At 35.0% G+C, this 26,730-nt stretch overlaps 1 protein-coding gene and 1 long non-coding RNA gene across 2 annotated transcripts in view; both read left to right on the forward strand.

Annotated features, from left to right (window-relative positions):
* Positions 1-13,518, forward strand: part of LOC141487666 (uncharacterized) — a 68,019-nt gene extending 54,501 nt beyond the window's left edge. Inside the window, exon 2 of the long non-coding RNA XR_012468491.1 lies at positions 3,286-13,518. This is a non-coding gene — a long non-coding RNA (uncharacterized LOC141487666). The remainder of the gene's footprint in view (positions 1-3,285) is intronic.
* Positions 1-26,730, forward strand: part of ZNF292 (zinc finger protein 292) — a 125,903-nt gene that overhangs the window by 59,404 nt on the left and 39,769 nt on the right. The window contains 2 exon segments of the mRNA XM_074187119.1: positions 25,479-25,633; positions 25,788-25,866. Of these exon segments, the coding sequence (XP_074043220.1) occupies positions 25,479-25,633; positions 25,788-25,866 (234 nt within the window).

The following is a 26,730-nucleotide window of genomic DNA, read 5'->3' on the forward strand; positions in this document are numbered from 1 at the left end:
TAACGTGGTGGTGGGGAGGCATAGATCTCTAATTTTGATTTTATTTTAATAGCATTGGTATTCCTATGTTTTATATCAACAGTTGTTATATCAGGATTATAAAAATGATGGAGACATTTTGAACTAATTATTGAAATGACTGATAATTCTAAAATTAGTGAATGGGTAAAATTTATATTGATATGTAGCAGAATAGTTTGTTTTAAAAATGACAGTCATCCTCATGAGATATTTTAGTCTCTCAAAATGATATTAAATTTTGGTGATAAATTTTTGTTTACTTACCTTTTCCCAAAGCAAATCTTATAAATGTTACTTATATTTAATCTTTGGTTAGGAAGCTTGTTGATTCCTTACCAGAAATATCAGCACAGGTATAATGTATTTATTTGTTAATCATTGATGAAGATTATCAGTGACAAACCTAGCGATATTTCTGAACTTGAGTCAAGGTCCAAAAAGCCAGCCTTAGTAGTAAATTCATTAGGGTTTGCTATGGGAAATGATTTGTTAGCTTTCAGACCTGTACCACCTTACTTACTATCAGTTTTTGGGGGGAGGAATTGCTCTTCTTAGAAATTTAGGCCTAAGATATTTTTTTTTAGATTTTTTTTTTTTAGATTTTTGCAAGGCAAATGGGGTTAAGTGGCTTGCCCAAGGCCATACAGCTAGGTAATTATTAAGTGTCTGAGACCGGATTTGAACCCAGGTACTCCTGACTCCAAGGCCGGTGCTTTATCCACTATGCCACCTAGCTGCCCCCTGGCCTAAGATCTCTTAATGAGAGGCTATGATGTTTAATAAACTAAATACATTTCCATTAGAGCTCTAAGCTGATACTCCTGAGACCTGGGTTTTAATTCTAGTTTACCTGTTCTAGTCTTGTTACCTTGGGTAACATGAAGAGGTTGAACTAGATAATGTCTCTTCCATTTGGGGTTTTCCTGGCAAAAATATGGGAGTGGCTTGTCATTTCCTTCTCCAGCTCATTTTACAGATGAGAAAACAGGATTAAATGACTTGCCTGGGATTACACAGCTAGTTTATGTCTGAGGCCAGATTTGAACTGAGGAAGAAGAGTTTTCCTACCTCTAGGTCCAGAACTCTATCTACTGCATCACTTAATTGCCCCCTTCTAGTTCTATTTTAATATAAATATTTATGAAATAGGATTAACATCAATAAAATGACCCCCAGGGTCCTAAATGAATTTGCTAAGTGAAATAACCCTTAGTTTAAAGTTTCTTCCATAAGTTTATATTATAAGTTGGAGCCTAGAACATACATACATACATATTTATATAATTTATTTAAGGCATTAGGGTTTGAGTGACTTGCCCAAGGTCACACAGCTAGCCAATTATTAAGTGACTGAGGTCAAATTTGAACTCAGGTCTTCCTGACTCCAGGGCTAGTGCTCCATCCAATTTTGCCACCTAGCTGCCCTTCAAACATAGATTTTTATAGAAGTGTTGTTTGAAATCATTTGTAAGAGACCTAGCCAGATTTCAGAAGTCTTTCTAATCTATGATATACCAGAACTAAATCAAATTCTAAACCCCTTGGAATACTCATGGAGTATAAGAATAGGAAAAGGTATTTTCCATCCCATTCATGGTTGAAGGATCAACTCTAGAAAAATAACAAGTAGGTAAAATTTCTTTTTAGCATCTTTCCACTGCCCTTTCTGGACTACTAGTTATTTCATGCTTAGTTGCTTCCCACTGTAGCATTTCACTTAGGCCTTCTCTGTTCTATATATAAAGTAGTGATGTCAGCCAAATTGTTATATTTGTTTTTGTTTTAAGTTTACAACATTTTTTTTTAGGTTTTTTGCAAGGCAATGGGGTTAAGTGGCTTGCCCAAGGCCACACAGCTAGGTAATTATTAAGTGTCTTGAGACCAGATTTGAACCCAGGTACTCCTGACTCCAGGGCCAGTGCTTTATCCACTGCGCCACCTAGCTGCCCCTATAGCACTTTTAATACATAATATTAAAGATTCTACAAACTGTTTATGTAGCCCAGTTTGAGATTTTACTTCCATAAGCTTCAAAAGGACTTTTTCCTACTCAGTTAAAAATTGTTGTTTTTTGGGTTTTTTTCCAGTTCTGATGAGAATGTCTAGTTTTCAGAGGAAAACAGTCTGAACTGTCCACATTAATGTAGAAGTGACTGGCCTTTAGCCAGAAGGTTATTATTTGTTTTGATTTGTTTTTGTTTTTAATATACTTGTCAGTCTCATTAAAAAGTTCCTATTTTTTGTTTCATTTTAGGGGAAATTATATTTGGGTATGAGAACAGTATACCACCAGCTCTACTGTAATCTGAGATATATGTACTTTTCACAGTTTGTTTTTTTTTTACATTTTCAAACTCAGAGATTCTCTAGGTTTTTTCACCACAGTTCCCACAGCAGAAACATCTTGTCAATGAAAAGAAAAAAGAGAGGCATTTATTATGAATGGGTTGAGTGTGAGTGGGTGGGTTACTTCTAATTTCTATATATAGAAGTATTAACCTTTTATTAAGTCTAATCCAAGCTTCTGTTGTGGTATGAAAAGACTTTTATAGTAAATGACTTTAACCCACTAAGTAAAAAAGCAAACTTGACCAAATTATTTAAAAAAACAAACAAACCTGTACTCCATTTAAACAATTAACAGCAGATGTTGCTAACTCTATTTGATTTCTTAACTTTAACTTTAGAAAATCTGTTAACTCTGGCCCCTGATAAGCAATTTTGTTGTTGTTGTTTATCAACAGTTTACTAGTATCTTAGTCTAGTAAATTATGGCAGCTGTGCTGTCTGTTAACCAAAGAACTCACCTGGCCAACATGTAGCTCCAGATCTAGTAACCTTGCTACTCAATCTCTTGAAATAGCATATGATACTGTATTTATTTTGTAGCAGGTCATCTGGGAGTGCTTGTTTAAAGAATAAATTCCATGTGAGTGCGTTGGGATTTTTTGGGGTGAGCTCTTCTTGAATTTTGTCTCAGAATTCACATTATTAAATCTTCCCTTGCTTTTCTCTTCTTCCCACAAATTCTTAATATTGAAATAAATTGTCTACCGTCTTCCATTGATTTAATTTTTTGTTTGTTGAATGCCTCACAACTATTTCCTGGGGATGAAGAATCTTTGAATAGTGTGAATCCCTAAAAGGGTAGTTTTTTTTAATTACTCCATCATGTAATATCTACAATGATTTTCTTAAATTTTTATACTATAATTAAATATATTTTGTATCCTAGTAATTTGGTGTTCTTTTTCTGTCTTTCAGGATTCATTGTGATCCACAACCCCAAAGGAGAGCCTTCATCCATTAAGTTGCTAGTCCTAGCATTAATAAAACATAGTGTACACTCCAGAATCAACTTTCTTCAGCACCAGCAGAAAAGACTATTCCCACCTTTAGGGTTATCTGGAAAAAGTTAAGGAGGAACAACTTTTATGGGCAGTCTAGTTTTGACAGTAGAATGAAAATGACTAGAAAAGAGCAATAGCTATTTTGCAATATTACAAAATGAACAAGAAAGTTAAGTAGTATTGTAACAATTCAAATTTAAAATCATTTTTCCTATTTGTTTGCTCTAAAACTTGGCAGAATTATAATGGCCAGAATGTTTTGAAGTTCTTAGTTCTTTCCAAGTTAATAATACTTAAGATCAAGCTTCTACAACATGCTAGTTGAATTATCTTCAGTGAGAGGATGTATTATTTGTAAAACTCTACTTCTTAGTTGCAAACAACTGCCTTTGTGATGTTGGGGAAATGGCATCTATTCCATAAAAAGTTATTTTTTTACACATGCTTCATTTATTTTGTCTTTCAATAAAGTATTACTTTACAAATAACTAAATTTTGTGTTCAAGTTTATCTTTAAATGTTTCATGTAATGTATGTATTGACACATTTGGGAAGCTCTTAAATTTGGTGATAGAGATCTTAGAAATCATGGATCCTCACCCTTCGTTTTGCAGACAGAATGGGGTCCAGTGGTAAAGAGATTTACCCAAGTCATAAAGCTGGACAATGTTAGCTAAGACTTCTGAACACCATCTCAATATGTTCTCCTGGTATGGCTATATGAGATAGAATAGAGGAATGGTGAATATCTTTAATGCATGTAAATATATATCTGCCAAAAAGATGAAAAAGTCACTATTGTGTTTGCTCCAATTTATAATAGAGTGTGAATATAATGTCTTTACCTTCCTTTGCCTCAAGAAATGTCTTGAGTTCTCTTCACTGGAAGTGTTCATTTAAAGGTTTTATCTTATATCATTTAAGTGACATTACCATTCCCATCCTCTGTATATTAACAGTCCCTACATAAGTATCTGGTCCATGGCTTTTGCTGATATCTACTGCATTCAGAAGAGTTGTGAACAAAAATGAAAAAAAAATACTAAAGGTTAGGTGTATTACAAGCATGTCTTTCCATTGAAATGTTACTGCATCTTAGATTAGAATTTAAAACTTCTACCCCAATACTATTTATGTATTAAAGATTATTTGAAGGACTAAAGTGGAAAAAAGAATTTTATTTAAAGAATCATTTCCTTTATAAAGCACTTTTAATATATATTTTTGAAAGAAAGGGGTTGGAGTTGTGACCTGTTTTTTTTGGGTTATGGGAATGATCCTATTTCTTTGTATTTTCTTGTCTTTTTCCTTGTTATTAGGTTTAACTAAACAAGTTTATGGTTGTAGGTACATCACTTAATATAAGTTATTATCCCATTAGGAGGCTTTCTGGTTGACTGAGAGGAAAAGTAGGCTTAAATTCAATCAGCAAGCATTTATTAAGTACCTGATATGTGTTAAGCATTGGAGACGCAGAAACAAATGAAATAACTCCTTTGCTCTTGGAATTTCCATTCTGTTGTGGAGAAATTAGGGAATCATATACACACACATATTAATATGTGTGCAAAATAGATTAAAAGGGAAAAAAATGCTTAAAATTTGTAATGGGTATGCTCTTATCCATCTAGAGCTACAAGGTGAAAGATCCAATAGGGTTACTGCGGCTGAGGGGAATATTGGGTATAGAGGCTTAGGAACCGAATTTGGGACCAAACATACCCAATCTCCCTACCTGTCCTCCTTGCCTGGAAAGTGCTTCCTCCTCCTGACACATTTAAACTTGGTTTAAAGACCATGTTCTACATTAGATCTTCCCTAAGCCACCCTTCTCTTCTTCCCTCCTGCCCCTCAAAGGTGCTCCCAGCCCCCATACTACAAATCACATTGTAAATATGTATATATACATACATATCTATATCATGTTTTCTCTGATGTAAGCTCCTTGAGGACAAAAACAATTTTTTGTCTTTTTATCCCTATCCTTACAAATGTATTGCTTGATTCTATGGGTACTTAGAAGGACTTTGCCCTGCTAAACTATTTCTGAATTGTAAATATGTTTTTCTCTTGTAACTCTCCCCTAGAGTATATTGTATATAGATGACATAAAAGGAGAAAGAAAAAAGCTTTAAAATGGCATTGAGACTGTGAAAATGACAGAAAGTATGCACAAGGGAATAGATTATTTGTTTTCTGGTACTATGTATGCATCTTTGAACTTTGGGTGCCACATCAGCTCAGAGTTCAGAAAGGTCCAGTAGGTTTTCTACCTCAGATTGAGAACCAGAGATCAGGAAAGTAAAAAGAGTCTGAACTTGAAGGCAGATTTCCATAGGTGACTAGATTAATGTGGTCTAAAGTACATTTTAATATTTGAATAAACTTTTTGCCAACTCCCCGTTTCACCACCCACTCACTCGACCCTTCATAATTTGCCTTCAGATTCTACTGTTGTACTAAAACTGCCTACTAAACACAACTTTGGATGAAGTAGTTAAAGATAGATTCCTCTTGGGGAAGGAGGTGCTGGACTTTATCCCATAGGTTACTGACTGCCCCAAGAAAAGTATATCGGGAAAGCAAAGCCCATTCAGCTACATTTCATGGGTTCCCAAAGGATCCTATGGCTTGGATTACCTTTGACTTCCTGTAGCTTTTGCCATAGTTGAACGCTCTGTCCTCCTAGATATTCTCTTTCCCATTAGACTCTTCTGTGCTGTTTCTCCTACCAAATACTATCCCTTCTTAGATGCCTTTGCGGCTGCATCCATCTCCCAACCCCCGAGGGGGGGGTATCCCCCCCTAAGCCTCTGCTCTGAGTCCTTTGTATATTCTGCCTTTTTACCCTCTCTGTGGATTTGCTTTTCATCTGTTTTCACAATCTAGATGTGCCTTCCTGAACTCCACTTTCAGACATCGCAACTACATGTTATAGATTCCCATCTGAGTTTCCCACTTGCATCTTAAGTTCAACATGTTTTAACAGAACTCATTATTTTCCTTCTAACCTTGGCCTCTGCCAACCTTCTCTGCTTCTCTCAATGGGATCTATTTACAACTTTGTGTCATATTTGGAAGGCAGTGTAATTTAGTGGAAGTGTTGAACTTGGATTTGGATTCAAATTCTGCCTCTGACACTGTTACCCTGACTTAGTTACTGATCTGAATCTTAGTCCCCTCATCTTTGAAATGGGGGTGATAACATCTCAGGGTCTGTTAGACTATAATTCAATAATGTATAAATATCAGTTACTACCACCACCATCCTTGACTGTCTCCTTCATTCTCTCTAAGGTCTGTTAATTCTGCCTCCACAAATGAGGGGGCTTGATCAGGTGACTTCTTCAAGACCTTTCTAGCCCTTAAAAGCTAAATTCATCTCTTCTGTCTATCCCTTTCCATCACAGCAGTCATGGGGACAGCTACGTGGCACAGTGGATAAAGCACCGGCCCTGGAGTCAGGAGTACCTGGGTTCAAATCTGGTCTCAGACACTTAATAAATTACCTAGCTGTGTGGCCTTGGGCAAGCCACTTAACCCCATTTGCCTTGCAAAAACCTAAAAAATAGAGACTGTCTATCACAGCAGTCACCCTGACTTCAAGTTCTTTTTACTTTTCTCCTGGATTTGTATTAACCACCTGTCTCTTACCTCAACAAGTCATCAAATATATACATAGCTGTCAAAATAATGTTAAGGTGCATCCTTGTCATGCCTGTCCTCAAAAATCTTTAGTGGCTCCCTCTTGACTCTGATTTTAAAATAAAAGGTGATTTTATAATAAAAGATGAGTTGTAGAGTGCTTTAAGGTTGGAAAAGTGTTTTTTATACATCCTTATTTGATTAAACATGAATTCCCAAGCCTCACATCGGTCTTTTTTTCATAATCTCTTGCCAACCTATGTTTCCAACCTATTTAATATTGTTCCTTATCAGGGATCTATCTTAACTAGACTACAAACCTAATCCTCAAACCTTCATTCTCCTCTCTCCCTCCCTCTCTTCCCTCTTCCTCCTAAGGGTCTTGAATAAATTTCCTCTTCTCCATTTCTCAGGATCCTTGTGTTATTTCAAGTACCACATCTATGAAACCTGACAATTGTTGATCTTCCCTTCTTGTTCAGATAATCTTGTATTATACTTATCTATGTCTATCTCTCTGTCTTGTCAATAAAAATATGCAAAGGATTATTTTCTATCATTGTCTGCACATTGTCTTAGATGCTGTATGTGTTTAGTAAGTATTTGTTTGCATTTTTAGAGTGCAAGTTATTGGAAAGACTTGCCATAATCTTAGTAATGTCATATAAACTGTTGCTATGGACTTTCCTTCTTTGGATATAGCAACAAGAATCAAAGAGTACATTTGTTCTCCAGATGATACTTGGAACTTTCTCTGCCAAGTATGTATTGGCAGAGTACCTTAGGGATCTATAGGATAGAAAGCAGCCAAGACTCCATTGACCATTAGAACAGATTTATTTGGGTAGATGGGTCATGTGGGATTATAGAGGAACATTTGGATTTGGGAGTTTACAGCCTTCATTCTAGTCTTGGTTCTGTCATTATGTGAATAAAGGCAAGTCATTTAGCCACCTACTTCCTGAGCTTTATAAAATGGGGTTGAACTGTATGGCCTTCTAGCTTTAGAAATATAACTGTTAACATTTTGTGTCACTTGTAAATGCTTTGGCATATACTCTGGATCGACAACCTTTTTAAAAAATTTGTTTAATAAAGTCTCTTTTTCTCAAGTTAATTTAAAATATTGATTCTGAATATCCTGAATCATCTATTTCTGTTCTCTTGAGCTACCACTATTCTATCATATTTTATTTAGTTCCGTTTAACACCATCTCTGTAGTATGCTGTATAACATACCAGAACTACTTCTAGTACTCTACTTTCCTTGCAAATAATTACACCAATCCCCCAAAATTTCTATAATATTTCAATAGATGCTAATGCTAGTATAACTTCAGAAATATTCAGGTTTTGACCATACTGCCTTACTTCATGTGTCAGCATATATCAGTTCTTTGATTTTATATTGTTTTGCATATAGACTGTACCTATCAAAAGAGATCTTTGGGGGGAAAGTTTACTGATTATTTATAGGCAGAAAATAGACCTATATTTGGACCAGTAAGAATAAAAATAATTTGTATACTCCTGAGGAATTCATTTTGCTTATATCTATAATAAATATAAGGTTTTATTTCAGAAGTCGTAGATGATGCTACTTCTCAAAGAATAAATAACATGAATAAAAACCAATTTCCATCAATGCTTTTTTCAGAGGTAACCTGAGTAATATGAGTAAATCATTTCTAAATCTCAAATTAAATTATCTGTAAATTAGAGGTGTATTAATCATCTTATCCCATAAGGTTGTTGTGAGTCTTAAATAAGATGTGAATGAACTTTGTAAGCCTTAATGAAATTAGTTGTATGTACCTTTATGCACTTAACTGTAATAGTTATTTGTTTATTATTGCATTAAATCCATTTGAACCTAGCCCAAGATGTCTTCCATGGCAGTCAAATTCTTGTTGAGTATATATTTTCCCCATTTTATGTTTTATTTGCCTTCTTAATCACAATATCATTGAATAGTCACTTATATTTTCATTATTCAAAAATCGTATAGGATTCTAACATAGTCATAAAAGATCCCTTGATGGAAGGAAATTTCTAAAACCGTGTTTCTTAATCTTTTTGTGCTATGAATAAGACTTTGGTAATCTTTTGACCCCCTTCTCAGAGTGTTTGTTGCTTGCATTCACTATTAAACAAAATTCTGTTTCAATTAGGTATTAGTAAAAGCAAAATTTTTTTCCTCCAATTTCATGACCACTTGAAATCTATCCCCAAAGCCTTTTGAGGTCTGTGGACACTAAGTTGTTAGGAACACTTGCTCTAAGACTTTTAAAAGTTGTCCTAACTATAAAGCTGTAATCTTCTATAGAAAATCATTTGCAGAAACTTGTTTTATTCTCTAGTTTTCCTTAAGGATGCCTTTAATAAGCATGTAAGTCTTTCTCATAAATATTTCATTAAAGTGGGTCATATGAATAAGTAATTTGTGATTACCTATGTGCAAGGAATCACAAGAGAGGAAATGTATGATTGGAAAAGGAGGAGAGCAATGAAATGAAGAGTAGCAATTGAACAAATGGACAATCTGAATGTTTCACTAGATGTGAAATATAAAATGCTAAGAGAAAGGCTTCCATCATGTATGTCTTCTGTGAATAGTCTGTAGAAAAATTTGGGCAATGCAGAGGTACCAGTCATCTTTAATCTTCACTAATAGACTATGTTTCCATTGATGTGATCATATCCATGGAAATGTCAGGTCTAAAATCCTTAATTTAGTAGTCAGGAGCCTTAGAACTAGTACTTTCTTACTTTATCAACTCCATCACCCTCTATCTAAGTCTATTAAGATTGACCATTTTATCATCATTAGTACAAGTTGAATACATTTGTAGTAATGCCCTACTGTATGGTACCCACTCCTCAACCCATCCTCATTTTCCATTCCCTGTCAAATCTTATCTAAGCCTCATTTTCAACTGCAAAAGCTTTTTTGACTTTTCGGCCACAGTGGTCATGTTTTTTCCCATTAAATTCTAATACATGACCTTTTTTTTTAATCCTTTCAATGAAGAAACATTAACCATATAGCGTGTGTATTGTGCTACTATAAGCAATGGAGATAAGAAGCCAAAAGTAAAATAGCCTCTGTTTGTGTGGTGTGTGTGTGTGTGTGTGTGTGTGTATTATGGGCCCAATAAATAAAAGATAGTTTAGAGGAGTACACTAGCATCTAAGGGAATCTGGAAAGGCTTTATGTAAAAGTTAGGAAATTAATCTGAATCTTAAAGGAAGCCAGTGATTCTATGAAGTGTAAGTGAAGAGAGAGTGCATTCTGGACCTGGGTAACAGACAGTACCAAGCATGGAGAACAGTAAGTGATCTAGTATGGCTAGAGAATACCAGGAGAGGAATAGAACATAAGAACACTGGAAAGGTAACGAAAAGTTTAAATGTCAGCCAGAAACATTTATATTTTGTCCTGGAAGGAGGGAGCAGGAGGTTGACATGATCACACCTGAGTTTCAGGAAAATTAGTTTAGTGACTGTAGAGGATGAATTGGTGTGAAAAGGGTCTTGAGAGAAGGAAGCAGAAGTAAGTCCAGGCAAAAAGTGATGTGATCCTGAATTAGGGTAATGCTTATATGAATGGAAAGAAGGGGGATGTAGGCAACATATGTAGAGAGAAATAAGATCTGGTGATTGATTGGGAAGTAAGGAATGATAGATGATAATCAATGTTGCAAACCTGGGAGGCTAGAAGGCTTGGTACTCTAGACAGTAATAGAGAAGTTTGGAAGGAGGGTTGTATTTGTAGGAGAAATGAGTTCAGTTTGTACATCATTGATTTGAGGTACCTATGGGGCATTCAAGTAGAAATGTTCTAATAGGCAATTTCTTATGCCGGACTGGAGCACAGGAGAGAGACTAAGACTGGAAAAATAGCTCTGGGAGTTATCTGCATGGAGAGGTAGTCATTGAAACCACAGTAGCTGATGCAGTCACTGAGCTAGAGGGAAAAGAAAAAACATAGTCCAGGGCAAGAGCCTTATAATGCCCCCACACGGTGGATATGATATTGACAGTGAATGAACAAAGAAGACAAAGGAGAGGAATGGGGCATGGCAACTCAGAGGGCAGCCAACAATATCAAGTTATCCAGAGAGGTGAAGGAGAATGAGAATTGAGAAGTCATTAGATTTGGGGATTAAAAGACCATTAATTACTGGAGAGAACAATTTCAATTGAATTACAAAGTTAGGAAGAGAGATTGCTTGAAGTTCAGAAAAAGAAATAGAGCACTAAGTGCAGGAGGATTTTTCTTTTTTTAGATTTTTGAAGGTAATGGGGTTAAGTGGCTTGCCCAAGGCCACATGGCTAGGTAATTATTAAGTGTCTGAGGTTGGATTTGAACCCAGGTACTCCTGACGCTAAGACTGGTGCTCTATCCACTGTGCCACCTAGCCACCCCCCACAGGAGGATTTTTCAAGGAGTTTGGCCTGCAAAGGAATATAGCTGTAGGATTGTAATGATCAAATGAAGGGTTTTTAAAGAAAGGGAGATAAGCATATTTATAGGTGGCAGGAATGGACGCAGGGAAATATTTGTGATAGGACATGGGGAGCTTGTAGTGGATGTTACCTGGAGAAGGCAGAAGAGAATGGGAGTCTTGACTTTGGTTAACAGATGAGTCACCCTTTCATTTAAATGAGGAACTAGAGGATGTCTTTTTTTTTTTAATTTTCCCCCAGCTACATGCAAAAACAAGTTTTAACATTCACTTCCAAAAGCTTGAGTTCCAAATTCTCTTCCTTCCTCCCACCCCATTCCCCCCCTCAGGAACTAGAAGATGTCAAGAAAAGAAGAGGAAACTTTTTTTAATAGCCTTGATCATAAAGTACTTTGTTAATTGTGATGCTCAGCTGAGAAGGTGGGGGAAAGAATGTTGTTGGAAACTATCTGAAGAGAATGTTTGGAACATTCAGTGGAAAGAATGGTATAAAGAGTAATTGGGAAATAAGCAAAAGGATTGGTTTTGTTGAAGTGAGGTCCCAGTTGAAATTTACTAAGTATTTTCAGAGGTTTGAAATATGGGAAATAAAATTATTGCATGATAAATTCATGCAAAAGTACAAAGTATTATTGAAATACTAAAGGAGATGGAAGAGGGAGGATGGTAGAGATGGCAATATTGATTGTGAATTCCATGTGAAGACTAGTGGAAATAATGTTATTTGAGCTAACTAAAGACAAGAGCTGTCTTTTTTTCTAAATTTTATATTCTACTCAGCTTTTAAAGACATAGACTACCCCACTTAGAACAAAAGCAACATTCAAAGAGCCATTATTATCATAGCAATTTTATAAATGGGAAAAATATAAGTGGACAGCTTCAATTCTAACTGAAATATTTTCACTTTTAAATTTTTTTTTTGTTTTTGCAAAGCAACAGGGTTAAGTGACTTGCCCAAGGCCATACAGCTAGGCAATTATCAAATGTTAGAGGTCAAATTTGAACTCAGGTCCTCCTGATGCCAGGGCCGATGCTCTCTCTCTACTGTGCCACCTAGCTGTCCCATCTTTTCACTTAACATTTTTATTTAAAGTTTTGAGTGCTCAATTCTGTTCCTCTCCTCCCTGAGACAATAAACAATCAGGTATAGGTTATATATGTGCAATTATGTAAATTTTTCCATAATAGTCATTTTGTACAAGAAGTTTTGAATTTAAAAGAAAGTTAAAACTAGCATGCTTCATTCTGTATTCAATCATTATCACTAACTGAAATCTTAAAGCTGATCTTTATTAGGATCTGAGACAATAATAGGTTAAGAAACTTGGGTAGGTCTGAGTGAGACTTTTTGGATATGCTAATTGACTTGTGTTATGAAGGCTTAAAATCCAAGACCTCAGAAAGATTCCTAGAATTGTATTGATTAGTGGGCAGTAGAATCAGATTCAAACAGAAATGCGAGATATATTGATTCTGAAAACCAAAAATTAGCTTTTGTCTATACTGCATTATATTTATTTGTTAAATGTTTCCCAATAAAATTTTAAAAATTTATTCTAGGCCATATTTGGGAGGTTTATAGCTGCTGGTACATTTAACATCTCTGCCATAGAGGACCTAGAATTTCTGATGACTAGTAGAACATGGTGGGGGTGGCTCTGGTAGCAGCTAATCTGAACATGCCTTTCTAGTTTTGTATTACATTTGGCTAAACCAGACTTAATTGTTTCTCACTTGCAGCATTCCATTTCCCATCTCTGTTCGTTTGTACTGGTTGACCCTCATATTTAAAATGTAGTCTCTGCTTACCTCTGACTTATATTCCCTTCTCATTTCGTACCTCAAGCATCCTCTCCTGCCTAAAACCTTTCCTGACTCCTGCCCAACCCCCCACCCAACCTAGTACAATCCCTCACAAACCACCTTGTATTCAACTGTGTGTGTTTGTGTGTGTGTGCGTGTGTGTGTGTGTGAGAGAGAGAGAGAGAGAGAGAGAGAGAGAGAGAGAGAGAGAGAGAGAGAGAGAGAAATATCCTTAAAATAGCCTTAACAAGTTTTGGGGGTTGTTGCTGTCACTATCTCTTCAAAATTGATGTGTCTGAGATGAAATTAGCTCTTGGTATTTCTGTAGTCTAATATCCACTGTTGTAGACTGCCTCTTCAAAATTTTAGGGGAGAGAGAAAGAATCAATTGCCATTAAAAGGAATTATCTTTACCCAATTTGGGAATCCTTTAACTTACTTGGGAATTTATTTGGGAAGTACCTCAGTGGCTACATAATCTACGCCTTGCATTTGGGAAGTTTTTCCTGATAACAAGCCTAAGTTAGCTTCTTAGCAATTTCTAACTATTTTTCCTGGTTTTGCCATTAGGGGCCAGGTAGAATCTAAAACTAAGTTTTACATGAGATTCTTAAACCAGCCATCTTGTCATCCTGAATCTTTTGAAAGTTAAATGGTACCATTTTCTTCTACCAAATTTTATATAATATGAACTCAAAAATCTTCATAATTCCACTTGACCTTCTCGTCACTTCAATCTTATCATCATTTTTGCTGTGACAATTAGAATCCCTCAATAACTGTATTTCAATATAATTAGTTTCCTTTGTAACTATAGATTTTAGTTTATTCATTTTAATTTTTTTTTAAATTTTACTTATGACAATGGGATTATGGGGTTAAGTGACTTGCCCGAGGTCACACAGCTGGGTAATTATTAAGTGTCTGAGTTCAGATTTGAACTTAGGTCCTCCTGACTCCAGGGCCAGTGCTCTACACCATCTAGCTGCCCCAGTTTATTCATTTTAAAAACAACATTCTGAGGAGTCCATAATCTTCACCAGACTACCAGAGGGGACCGTGTCACAAAAAAACAACTCCTCTCACCTGTTAAAATAATTTGTCTCCTATCATCCTCTCAGATTTGTATATTATGCAATTTTGATAAGTATACAATTTCTACTTTTATTCATGCTAATGAAAAATTTTTGAACAACATGGAGTATTCTACTGCAGAGAGACTTGCTAATTTGACATTGGACCATTAACTGATTACTTTGAATCTGGCTATTCAATAAGTTCTAAAACCATTAAATTTTATGATTATCTAGCCAATATCCATCTTTTCCATAAGAATAGTATGGGATAGTTTATGAAATGGTTTGCTAATATTGAGGCCCAGTAGTTGTAATATTAAAAAACAAGTTCAGGGACCTCAGTTTAAGAACCCCTGATCAGGCAAGCTATATCTAGAATATTTTCCTGATCTCCTAGTTTAGTAATTGTTTATTTCTAAAAGGGGAAGATAAGGTTAGTTGGGAATGATGTCCTTAAAGATCCATACTGGCTCTTTGTAATCACCACTGCATTATTTAAATGTAAAGTAATCATATTTTTAATAAAACATTCTAGTTTTCCTAGGTGTTAAAATCAAGCTTACCTGGCTTAGTTTTCTGAATCCATTTGCTTCCTTGGTGGGGGAGGCAAGGTAGGGTCATTTAGAATCCTGCAGGCCCTCTTCCATTTTCTACCCATCTTAGTTGATCCATTGACTCAGGGATCACACCCACATCTACCAGCTGTTAATTGTTTTTGTTCTGTCACTTCCAAGTCATTTTCAAAGAAAACAAAAACTAAAGTAAGAACTAAATTCTAGATTCACAGCTAGAAGAAACTTCAGACACCATTCAGTGCAGGTCCTTTGTTTGAGTGATAAAAAATTTCAGCACAAATTTCTTTTAATAAGTTATTGCACACACCAAGGACACTGTTCCTATTAAGTTACTTCCCTGATGTAAGACAAACAAAACAGCAAACCCTTTTCAATTTATTTTAGTTGACTTTTCTTACTCTGCCTTGCCAACTATCTCCTTTTCCTTCTCTTCCAATCCTCTTCAGCTCTTTACTAATCCTTTTCTTTCTTTCAATTGGCATGTGGTTCAAGATGTAGCCTGAGATGAGAATTCTCAGTTGAACACTTAATTTTCAGAAAAAGAATGTGTATGTGTGTGCTTGTATGTATATGTACACATACACACATATATAGTCAATAACTGAAAAAAGTAAAAATCTGCCTTTATAAGCAAGAATTTTTAATCTTTTTGTTGTAGTCTCCTTTGGCAGTCTGGTAAAATCTGTGGACCCAGTATTTTTAAATACATAAAATTTTCAGGATTACAAAAGAAACCAACTGTATTGAAATAAGTTATGCAAATAGAATTTTAAAAACAAGTTTCTGGACCCCAAGTTAAGAACACCTACTCTAAAGGGAAAAAAGCAGTTAAAAAAAGTTTTGAGCATCATTAATGACTGAAAAGGGCAAGGTCATTGCTAACTGAAGATTAGGGGTTCAGGAACTATATCCCCCAAATTATTGTCCTCTTCAAGAGAATGGAAACAAAGCATAACTAGTTGACAGTGATATTGAATTTGCAGAAATTGTGATTAAAAACATTTAGACCTTTGATTTTTTTCCATTTGTCTTCCAAATGAAAACATTAGCTTTGCTTCTCTCTCTGTCTCTCTCTCTGTCTCTCTCTCTCTCTCTCTCTCAACATCTATAATCAATCAGTCTGACAATTTATCTCTTTCTAGAGTGGGGCTACTAATCTGTTATCCTTATTAGTGAACTTTTTATATCGGATTCTTGGGAAGAAGAAAAGACCCAAACTGAGCTGAAATAGTTGATATTTTGTAGTTTCACCAAAAAAAAAAAAACCCATTAGTACCATAAATCCTTGTCTTTATGAATGAGGCCGTCTTGTTTTTATTTATTACTAAAGGACATTGGAACAACAAATAAATGAAGTGAAACCTTTCTGTAATCCTTTTATATGGCATTTTGTGGCATAGTAAGTGTGAGGTTACACTTGACTTGAACCTTCTTCCAGAAATCTTTCCGTCATCTAGCCCTTCGCTTTGACTGCATGTGTTTATTAAAGTTTTTAAAAAGAAAAAAATAGTGAGCATCATTGATAACTGACACTCATAAAGATCATGGCATGGCTATTCCTTACTAACCCAGTCCCAGCACTAAGAACCTTTCCATACACAGGTCTGTGCAAGATGTCAGAATCTTTACATTTACAGATGAAATCTGTAATTCAGTTATTGAAGGTCGTCCTCTTTGGGATAGGCTTTCATGAGCCTTAGTCTGTACAGAGTTCATAGCTCTGGTGATGTGAGAGTAGAGCAAGGATCTCTTATTGAAAATTAACTGATACATCTGCCTCTTCCAGTATCCAGGCCATAATTTTGTTTGAAGCTTTATCACTGACCCAATGGCAGTGAAATCTTCATATTACCTTCACATAGACACATGTATGTTCTCACTACTTTTGAAACCAGGGTGCTTTCCTAGCACTTAGTCATCTGGTCCCACATCAGCTTCCACATTGTCTTCATGATTCAGTTCAGGTTCTCCTACATCTACTTGCCTTATATTCATTCGTGGATGCAATAATAGTTATCCAGTAGCAATCATTGCCTCAAGAACCAGAACAACTTTGTTTCTGTTGTGTCCTGAGCCCCTGAGATTGCCACATGACTCCATACCATGGGGGCAGCCTTTGTAGGATGAACAACAGTTTTTAAGTTCTTCTGTGATCCCTATTGTTGTTACACTGTGGTGAGCCTTACCTTCTCAGGGCCCTGGCCATTCCCTGGGAGGTGAGTCCTGCTTTTCCTTATCTGAAATGAGAAATTGGACTGGATGGCTTTTTTTTTTAGATTTTTTTTGCAAGGCAAATGGAGCTAAGTGGCTTGCCCAAGGCCACACAACTAGGTAATTATTAAGTATCTGAGGCCAGATTTGAACTCAGGTACTTCTGACTCCAGGGTCCGTGCTTTATCCACTGTGCCACCTAGCCGCCCCCAACTAGATGGCTTTTGATCATTCAGTAGTCAACACACATTTAGCAAATACCTATTTGTGCCAGCTCTATATTTACAATGTAAGACAGCCCCATCCCTCTAGAAGCTTATTTTCCAGGGATGAATTGAGAGAGATAAATGCAGCATACATATGCCAGGATTTAGGAAGTAGACTTGAAAAGATATCTTAAGAAAGTTTATTTTGACTAAAGTCTGAAGGAAGCTAGAGGTTTCATGAGGAAGCAAATAGGAAAGGAGAGCATCACAGGCTTGAGGAACAGGACAAGGAGGCTTGTTTGGCCTCTTTGGATGAAAACCTAGACTGCTTAAGGGAAGTAGTAATAGGTGTTCAATGCAGAAAGACAGGTGGGAAGGCAGGTTTTTAAGTGTTTAAATGCCAGAGGCAAGTTTATGTTTTATCTTGAAGTGATTGGACATCCAAGTGAATATTCTGAATCAGAAGAGTGGACTTAGACTAACTTGTGTTTTAGAAGTAACAGTTTGGGAACTTTATAGACAATAGATTAGAGAGGATGGAGACTTCCAGGAAGTCCTCTTATGAGGTTGTTTCATTAGATTAAGTAGGAAGAGATGACCCATTTTTTTTAGTTTGTTTTTTTTTTTGCAAGGCAATGGGATTAAATGGCTTTCCCAAGGCCACACAGCTAGGTAATTATTAAGTGTCCGAGGCCAGATTAGAATCCAGGGCCTCCCAACTCCAGGGCCGATGCCCTATCCACTGCGCCACCCAGCCGCCTCTGAGATGACCCAATTTCGATGTGAATTAAGAGAAGGGATAGATGTTAGAGCATTCAGAAGTCTTGGCAACTATTGGATGTGAAGGATGAAAAAAAAGGAAGAAATAAAGGATAACTTCCAGAATGTGAAATAGGTTATACCCTCATATCATAATGGATAAATTAGAAGGATTGGGTCTAGGGGGAAAGATAGAATTCTATTTTGAATATGTTGAGTTTGAGATACCTTTAAGACTACCAGGTGAAGTGCTGATTTGTGGTCAAAGAATCAGACTTCAGTTTCCTGCTCTGCCACCACCTAGCCATAAGAACTTTAGACTTTTAGCATCTCAGATTGTTTTCTCACCTGTAAAATGAAGGTATTGGAGTTATGATCCTTTTTTTCCCCAAGTATTTAGAGATTGAAGATTTGACTTAAGGAGAGAGATGAAGACATTTTAAAAAATCATCTATATAATTAGCAGTTAACAGGCATTTATTAGTTCCTTATTTGTACCAGGGTTAGTTGTGTTGATTGGGAATTCATAAGATCAACAAGGGAATATAGAAAAGAGTAGTTCCAGGAAAGAATTCTATAGATAAGATATAGTTAATGGTCCTGCAAAGGAGACCATTTCCATGAAATGAACCCCAACAAAGTAGTAACATGAAAACCCAGAAGTAGAAGGATAATCAACAGTGTCAAAAGTTGTAAAAAAGGATGAAGCCTCAGAAGTCTGTGGCTCTCTTAATATTTAAGTTGGAGAGTTGCCAATATTTTTGAGTTTCTACAGTAAGTTCCACTCATGAAATCACAGATGCATCAAGGAGGGAAAAAAATTCCCAAATACTTCATGTACTTCCTTGAAGATAGTAGGCACTTATTCATTGTTTGACAAAATCATTTAAGAGAGTAATTTAGCATCCTAATATTTTTACTTTTCTTTCATCTAGTATCTATCCTAGACTTTTTTATTCCACAGTTATTAAAAATATCTATTTTTTGGATTGGGCCTGTGATTTTATTGTTGTAGGAAACTCCTAGCGAGAATATTCCCTCTACCAGTGCAGGTCACTAACTGTTCTGCTTATTATAATCTTAGACAGCTGCCTGGTAGACAAATTGTAATGTTCTCAGGGTCATATAATCAAGATGGGTCAGGGTTCTAAACTTGTATCCAGATCTTACTGATACTGACACTGGCTTTCTCTCTGTCATACCAACATGCTACACTGCATCTTTTAGAAACACTAGAAATTGTAATTTTTTTACTATGTATTATTTTTTAAAATAAATTTTTAGTTTTTCAGCATTCATTCATTTGCAGATTCATAATTTGCACATTTTTCTACCGCTCTCCCTCCCCTTGGCAGTGAATAGTCTGAAAAAAGTAAAACAGTAGAAATTAATAGCTTGATTATGCTTTCATATATGCTTATATCCTAATGATGCATATAAGAAAGGGTTATCCTCAAATCTCAAAATTCTTGTTTTGAACTTTAGATGGTTCAACTCAGTAACTTACCTTTCCCATCCTCCATTTGTCAATGCTGTCTTCAGTTTACTTTGTATTATGCTTACGTATTCTTGTTTTTCCACCTTTGTATAGCAGAACTGTTTATTTTTTCTCTTTTTTACATATAGACCTTGAATATAATAGGTGTTTGATATGTTCTTGATATGAATTAAGAACTAGAACTTGGGTTGTAACAGGCTAAATTAAGAGGGACATAGATCTGCCATAGTTTAGCAGTTGAATAGCCAACTCAGAACAAGATGTAAATAAGCACATAGGCAACTGTTAAAAGAAGGAAGGTATCCTTTGAAGGGAAAACCTGAGTGTCATCGGTCTAAAAAGGCCTCCTACAGAAGTGACATCTGAAAGATGTTAAGGGTGTCAAGGAGATGGAGGTGATGAGGGATAGATGCAGACAGAAAATGGAGTGTCATATTCAAGGAACAGCAAAATATTGGCTTATATTGTCAAACTTTGGTTCCTTAAGGAGGAGTAAAGTGCCCCCCCCCCCAGGGAAAAGTATGAAGGGACTAGGTTATTTTAAAAGACAAAGTGCTTTGTATTTGAGCCTTTGAATGTGTAGGGTATTTAGTGTATAATGAATGGTGAGTACGAGGTCAGATCTGTTTTTAAAAATGCTTTAATTGATATCTTCTGTTTTCTTTTGGCATTGTCTGGATTTTTCTATATCCCTCCTTCACTCATATTTCAGAGAGAATTGCTTATAACAGAAATTTTTAAAGAAAGAAAAAGAGGGAAAGTAAAAGAAAAAATTCAGCAAAAACCAATCTATGTTGAAAATTAACATTGACTTTTTTGTCAGTAGCCTCCTTGGAATATATGCCCATCAGTAAAATCTTTGGGTCAAAGATACAGACATTTTGGGCACTTTAAAATTTTTGTATTAGTTTATAAATACAAGAAGAAAAAAAAGATCATTTCCATATATTAGCACAAAATAAAAAGGATTCAATATCAAATGATGAATTTCTATTTCATACTATTAACTTTTTAAAGTATTTAACAAATACTATACATTGTTTTCAAAACTATCCTGCTTTTTCATGATTTCATCTTTTTTTTTGCTCTCTACTGTGCATTTTTTTCTCCCTCTACCCTTGAGACAGCTAGCCTTAGACACATATATATGTGTAGATATGTATGATTGTATGTGTAATAATACTATACACATTTCTATTTATTCCTTTCTCTGGATTTGGTTAACATCCTTCTTCATAGGTCCTTTATAGTTCATTTATGTATATATGATACTCAAAATTACTTAGTCATTCAAAGTTGTTTGTAGAACAGTATTACTTTTGCTGTGTACAATATTTTCTTGGCTCTATTCATTTTATTCTTCAGTATTTTGTGTAAGTCTTCCCATGTTTTTTCTAAAATTCACCAGCTCTTCATTTCTTACAGCACAGTAGTAGTCCATCACAATCATATATCACAACTTGTTTAGCCATTCCCCAGTTGACAGGCATCCCCTCAATTTCCAATTTTTTGCCACCACAAAAATTGCTATGACAATTATTGAATATATGAAGTCTTTTCCTTTTTCCAAGTCAGCATGGAATATAGACCTAATAGTAATATTGTTTTGTCAAAATGTACAGTTTTAAATTTATTTACACATTACTAAAATATTCTTGTTTAAGAGTAAATATAATACTCCCCCACAAAAATATAAAATCTCATGAGAAATAAAGTGAAAAAAAACAAAAAAAAATGTGTTTCATTCTGTGTTCTGATACCATCAGCTCTGTCTTGGGTGGATCACATTCTTTATCATAAGTCCATCAAAGATGTTACTTCCATATTTTTCCACAGTTGCTGTAGCTGATTGTAATTCCCTCCATCCATTCCTCCCCACTACCATTTATTATAATTTCTCTCTCCTTTCACTCTGGCCCTCTTCAAAAGTGTGCTGTGGGGCAGCCAAGTGGCACAGTGGACAGAGCACGGGGCCCCAAACCTACATCCCACCCCAGAGACCCTGCAACCACCCAGCCCTATGTTCCCAGACTGGTCACCCAATCCCATCACCATTCAAAAAGTAAAAATGAAAATGTGTTATATATATCTTACTACCCTCTCCTATGATCTACCCTCTCCTCTGTCACCCACATCCCCCCGTCCCCCTTCTCTCCTTTTTCTTCTAGATTTTTATACTCTATTGAGTGGTACACACAGTTGTTATAACTCTTTGGCCATAACTTCAGATTTTTATCCACAATGGTTGAATCAATTCCACTTACATTCTTTTAGTGTCCTAATTTTTTCATATGCCCTCCAATATTTGTTGCATTCCCCTTTTTTGTTCCAAAGTTATTAAAAATACTAAGATGATAACTCAATTGTTTGAATTTGTATTTCCCTAATCAATAGTGATTTAGAGCATTTTATGACCAAATAATTTTGATTTCTTCATCAAAAAAACTACCTGTTCATACCCTTTGACCATTTATCAATTGGGGAATGAATCATATTTTTATAAATTTAGTAAAGTTCTGTGTATATAAGAGAGATATGAGACCTTTATCTGAGAAATTGTTTATAAATCTTTTTCACCAATTTTCTGCTTCCTTTTTAATCTGGGCTACATTGGTTTTATTTGTACAAAAACTTTAATACCATTAGGAAGTATAAAATAGGTTTATTCATAAATTGTTCTCCTATCCATAAGTCTGATAGGTATGATATGTTCCATATTCTAATAATTTTCTTGTCACATCCCCATTTATATCCAGGTCAAAGGTCTATAACAATAAATTCTCATCTCAAGAGTTTTCAATTTTTACATTTGTCAGACACAAGTTTAAAGAATAATTTGCAGCTTTGTATTGTGTCCACTCTTATCCTTTGATCTACCTTCCTGTTTCTTAGCCAGTACCAAATAGTTTTGATAATTGTTCTTTTATAATAATAATAGTAGTTTGAGCTCTGGTACTGCTGACAATTTTTAAATTAAAAAATTTTTTAATTTTATTCTTAATATTATTTTACATTTTTTACATTTCTTGCAGAAGGTCATTTCATGTAACATTTTTAAAAGAAAAAAGGGGGATCAGCAATACTTGATTAAACATTGAAAAAAATCCCAGTTATATTCATTGTTCACTTTTACACATAACTTTGGACTTTTATATCTTTTAAGTACTTTTCTCATTTTAAAATTTCAATCTGAGAACTTAATTCTGTTATAATTTAATGCAAAGTGTAATCTTTCCAACCTCATTGCCAAATTGTAATTTAAAAGACGATCTAAAACTCAAAACAGTTAAGATTTTGTGTTCTTATCTTGACTCCATGAAAAGTTAAGAAATATTTAAGTATCTAAATATAATTATTGGTATTTCTAGGAAATGAAACTATTGTTATAGCCAAAATTGATAGAGCAATGCAAATAAATCCTACTGTTACTATTATGGGGGGATAATTAGCTTACACATACATAAAACTTTAAATCCTAGTGACTTTAATCTTCTGACTTTTCCTCTTTATTATTCCTTCAGGGAAATAAGTAATATGTCTTGAACATAATTTGTGATATTTTGTTTTGATGCATATTCATTTCTCTGCTCTAGTTAGTAAAAAAAAAAGCAACTGCAGAGTGAACTTATTATATACTATGAGGACATTTGTCAGATGCCCTTTGCATTCTGTTTGTCCTTTAATTCCTTCTGTTAAACTTTCCTTGTAGAAGTAGTACTAGGAAGAATAACAGACCGGGTACCAGAAGACTCAAGTTATTTACTATGTTATCTTGGAAAAATCATTTAATCAGCAGTCATTTTTTAACAATGGGGTAGGGGGGAAATACGAAGACAAAGAATGATAAGTCTTTAAACATAGCAAGCTTACTCTTTTGAGAGGAACAAAATGTTCGATAATAGGACACAATGACAGTGAAAATGTAATTTCATATTGCACCTTTTTTTTAGGGCTTTTTAGGTGTTTTGTTTTTTTTGGGGGGGGTTGCAAGGCAAAATGGGGTTAAGTGGCTTTCCTAAGGCCACACAGCTAGGTAATTATTTGTCTGAGGTCACATTTGAACTCAGGTACTCCTCACTCCAGGGCTGGTGCCCTATCTACTGCGCCACCTAGCTGCCCCACACCTTCTTGGAAGTGTGCAATTATAAGCTTGGCTTTTATGAGTCCTTGACCAGTAGTCTGCCATGCACACTTGTGACCAACTGCTTTTAGAGATATTTGTTACCATGTCAAAATATGTCTCTAGAGCCTCAGAGTATTCAAAGTAAACCAAGGAACTATAAAATAGTAATTGCAGGAGAATTAATAACATCTGTAAGTATACTTCTACCACTACTTATTCCTTCATTTCAGCCTCTTAAAAGCATAGTTCTATATAATAAAAACCTGTTATTTAACTGAAGATCATGGATTTAATTTTAATCATAGATTTATAAGAAGGATCCTCAGAAGCATCTTTTCCAGCCTCTTCATTTTATAGATGAAGAAATTGAGATTCTGAGAGGCAGGATTTGACCCCTGATCTTCCTGACACTAAGTCCATCAGTTTGTCCTCCCTATTTTTTTTCTTTTTTTCTTTTTTCATTTTTTTGAACTGAAACTTATGACCATAAGCAGTTCATTTTAATGGAATTAAGAGTTCAGAGTCAGAAGATGAGTTCATATCCTGGTTCTTCCACTTGCTGCCTGTGTAATATTTGATCCCTTTAGGCCTTAGTTTCTTCAACTGTGTAATAAGGAGGTTTAAGTGCATGAGCTCAAAGGGTTCTTCCAGCTATACTAAATCTTAAAAATTTTCAAATAATAAATTGGTCATTGGAATTTTAAAGTAGCATGGTCAAGCAGTGCACTAGAAATCACCTCATTTTCTACCTTTTGTAATAATAATGTTTGAAATTACTGAGAAAAAATGAATTAGAGAATAGAGTGCTGACCTGCCTCTGACATGTCCTGACTCTGGGACCCTGGACAAGGCACTTAGTGTCTCATGCCCTAAGTCATCTCTTTGGCTTAGAGAAAAGGTACTACTGACCTGAACTGTTGAGTTCCCTGCTCAAATGAAATCACAGTAAAAGTCTATATCTTTATCCTCAAGATTATTAGAATACAATTTAGCTTAAAAGTATCCTAGTTAAGCTAAAAATAAATTAAACATCTTTTGATGTTTACCCCTTAAGTTAGCCGAGACATCATTTCATCTGTATATTTTTTAAACCAGGTTATTCATACACCAACATAGATGACAGTTTACATCTTTTGATTGAATTAAAGAAGTTTTTATCTAATTAAAATACTAAATTAAAAAGAACAGTTTAAAAGAACACATTTTTTGCATTTTTCAGGCAACTCAGAAAGAGTACAATTAAAAGCAATTGTGAAGTAGTGAAATAAACTGTCTGGAAGTACTGGGTTATCCAGCAAGTACAATTCAAACAGAACTTGGTGATCACCATGAGTAGGGGTGTGGTAAAAGACATTTCTGGTACAAGTTGGACTCTGATTCTCTTTCTACTCTGAGATTTTGTGAATTATTAAATTTTCAAAAAACAGATTTTCTTCCCTCTGATGAATGAAAGTTCCCTTAAAAAAAAAAAAACATTGTTGGGGAGGTTAGCTGGTGCAGATAAGGGGCAATTAGGTAGTGGATAGAGCACAGGCTCTGGAGTCAGAAGTACCTGACTGAGTTCAAACCTGGCCTCAGAGGCTTAATAATTATCTAGCTGGTGTGGCCTTGGGCAAGCCACTTAACCCCATTTGCCTTGCAAAAATCTAAAAAAAAAAAAAAAAAAAAAACATTGTTAAACTGAGAATCACTTTAAGATTTGTTTTATTTTTAGCATGCTTATTATTTCTTCTAAATAGACACTTCTCGAATATGCTGAGAAATGGAAAACCTCAGAAGATCCTTTACCTTTGTTGGAAGTTTACACAGTGGCCATTCAAAGCTATGCTAAAGCACGACCTTATCTTACCTCTGAGTGTGAAAATGTAGCATTGGTGCTGGAACGATTGGCGTTGTAAGTATGTTTTTCAGTAAATCAAATGCTAGATTTAGATTTTTATGACCTTTTAGAAATTATCTTAAATTTTAATGTTAACTAGATTGAGTACAAAAATCTCTTAATTTTACTTGACTCATTGGTGTGTCCTTACCAACTTGGTGCTTTTCAGAAGCTGTGTGGAACTTTTACTGTGTCTACCCTTTGAATTATCAGATAATCAATGGAAAGAGTTTCGGGCATTGGTGCAGGTAAGAATTTGTAGTAGTTGTATCCCAAATGGTTTTGCCTCCTATTTTAAGGTGCAGACTTCAGTTTATAGTAGACAGCACAAGAGCACATACATTTCAATATATTAACTCATTATTATTCCTAAAAAAAAGTCAGTCAACTTGGGTTTTTTCAGAGGAAGGCAGCTGCCCATGTCTGAATTTAGAAATATCCAAATTTATTATCTAACTTTGTTAAGCCAATTCACTTAAACGTCTCTAAAGAAGGTATTTTATTAATTTGTTTATTCAGCAGGTATCTTTTAAGTGATTATTATATTCAGGAACTATTCTAAACACTGGGAATTAAGGACACAACCAAAAACAGTATCTTTTCTCAAGAAGTTTACATTTTACTTGGAAGAATCTGGGTGCACCAGATATATGTAAAATCTATGTGATTGTTTCCTTTTATTATAGTATGTCTGAAAAATATGTACAAAGAATGCAAACTAATTTCAGGAATGAAAGAAGGAACAGTAGCAACTGTGGGGTATCAAAATAGGGACACCAGCTGATCCTTGAAGGAAGCTAGTGTTTCCATTTAGTTTTCTTATTGCACTTCGAGATTTCATATCATTAAGGCAGTTCTTAATTTTTTCTGTTTTTTTTTTATTTATTAGCTCTGTCTCAGGAACAAGAGTATAAAGTCTTTTAGGACAGGACCACATTTTGTACTTCCTTACATATTCTCAGAACCAAAAACAGAATTGGATACGTTTTTGATAATTAAAAAATATATTGGATGTGTGATTTAGTTAATTGAATTAATAATACATTTTCTAATAATAGGGCAAAATCCTCCAACAAACTGTCAGAGTTCTAAAAATGACTTTTTTAGTTTTA

Source organism: Macrotis lagotis, chromosome 5, assembly GCF_037893015.1.
Source record: "Macrotis lagotis isolate mMagLag1 chromosome 5, bilby.v1.9.chrom.fasta, whole genome shotgun sequence".
Lineage (NCBI taxonomy): Eukaryota > Metazoa > Chordata > Mammalia > Peramelemorphia > Peramelidae > Macrotis > Macrotis lagotis.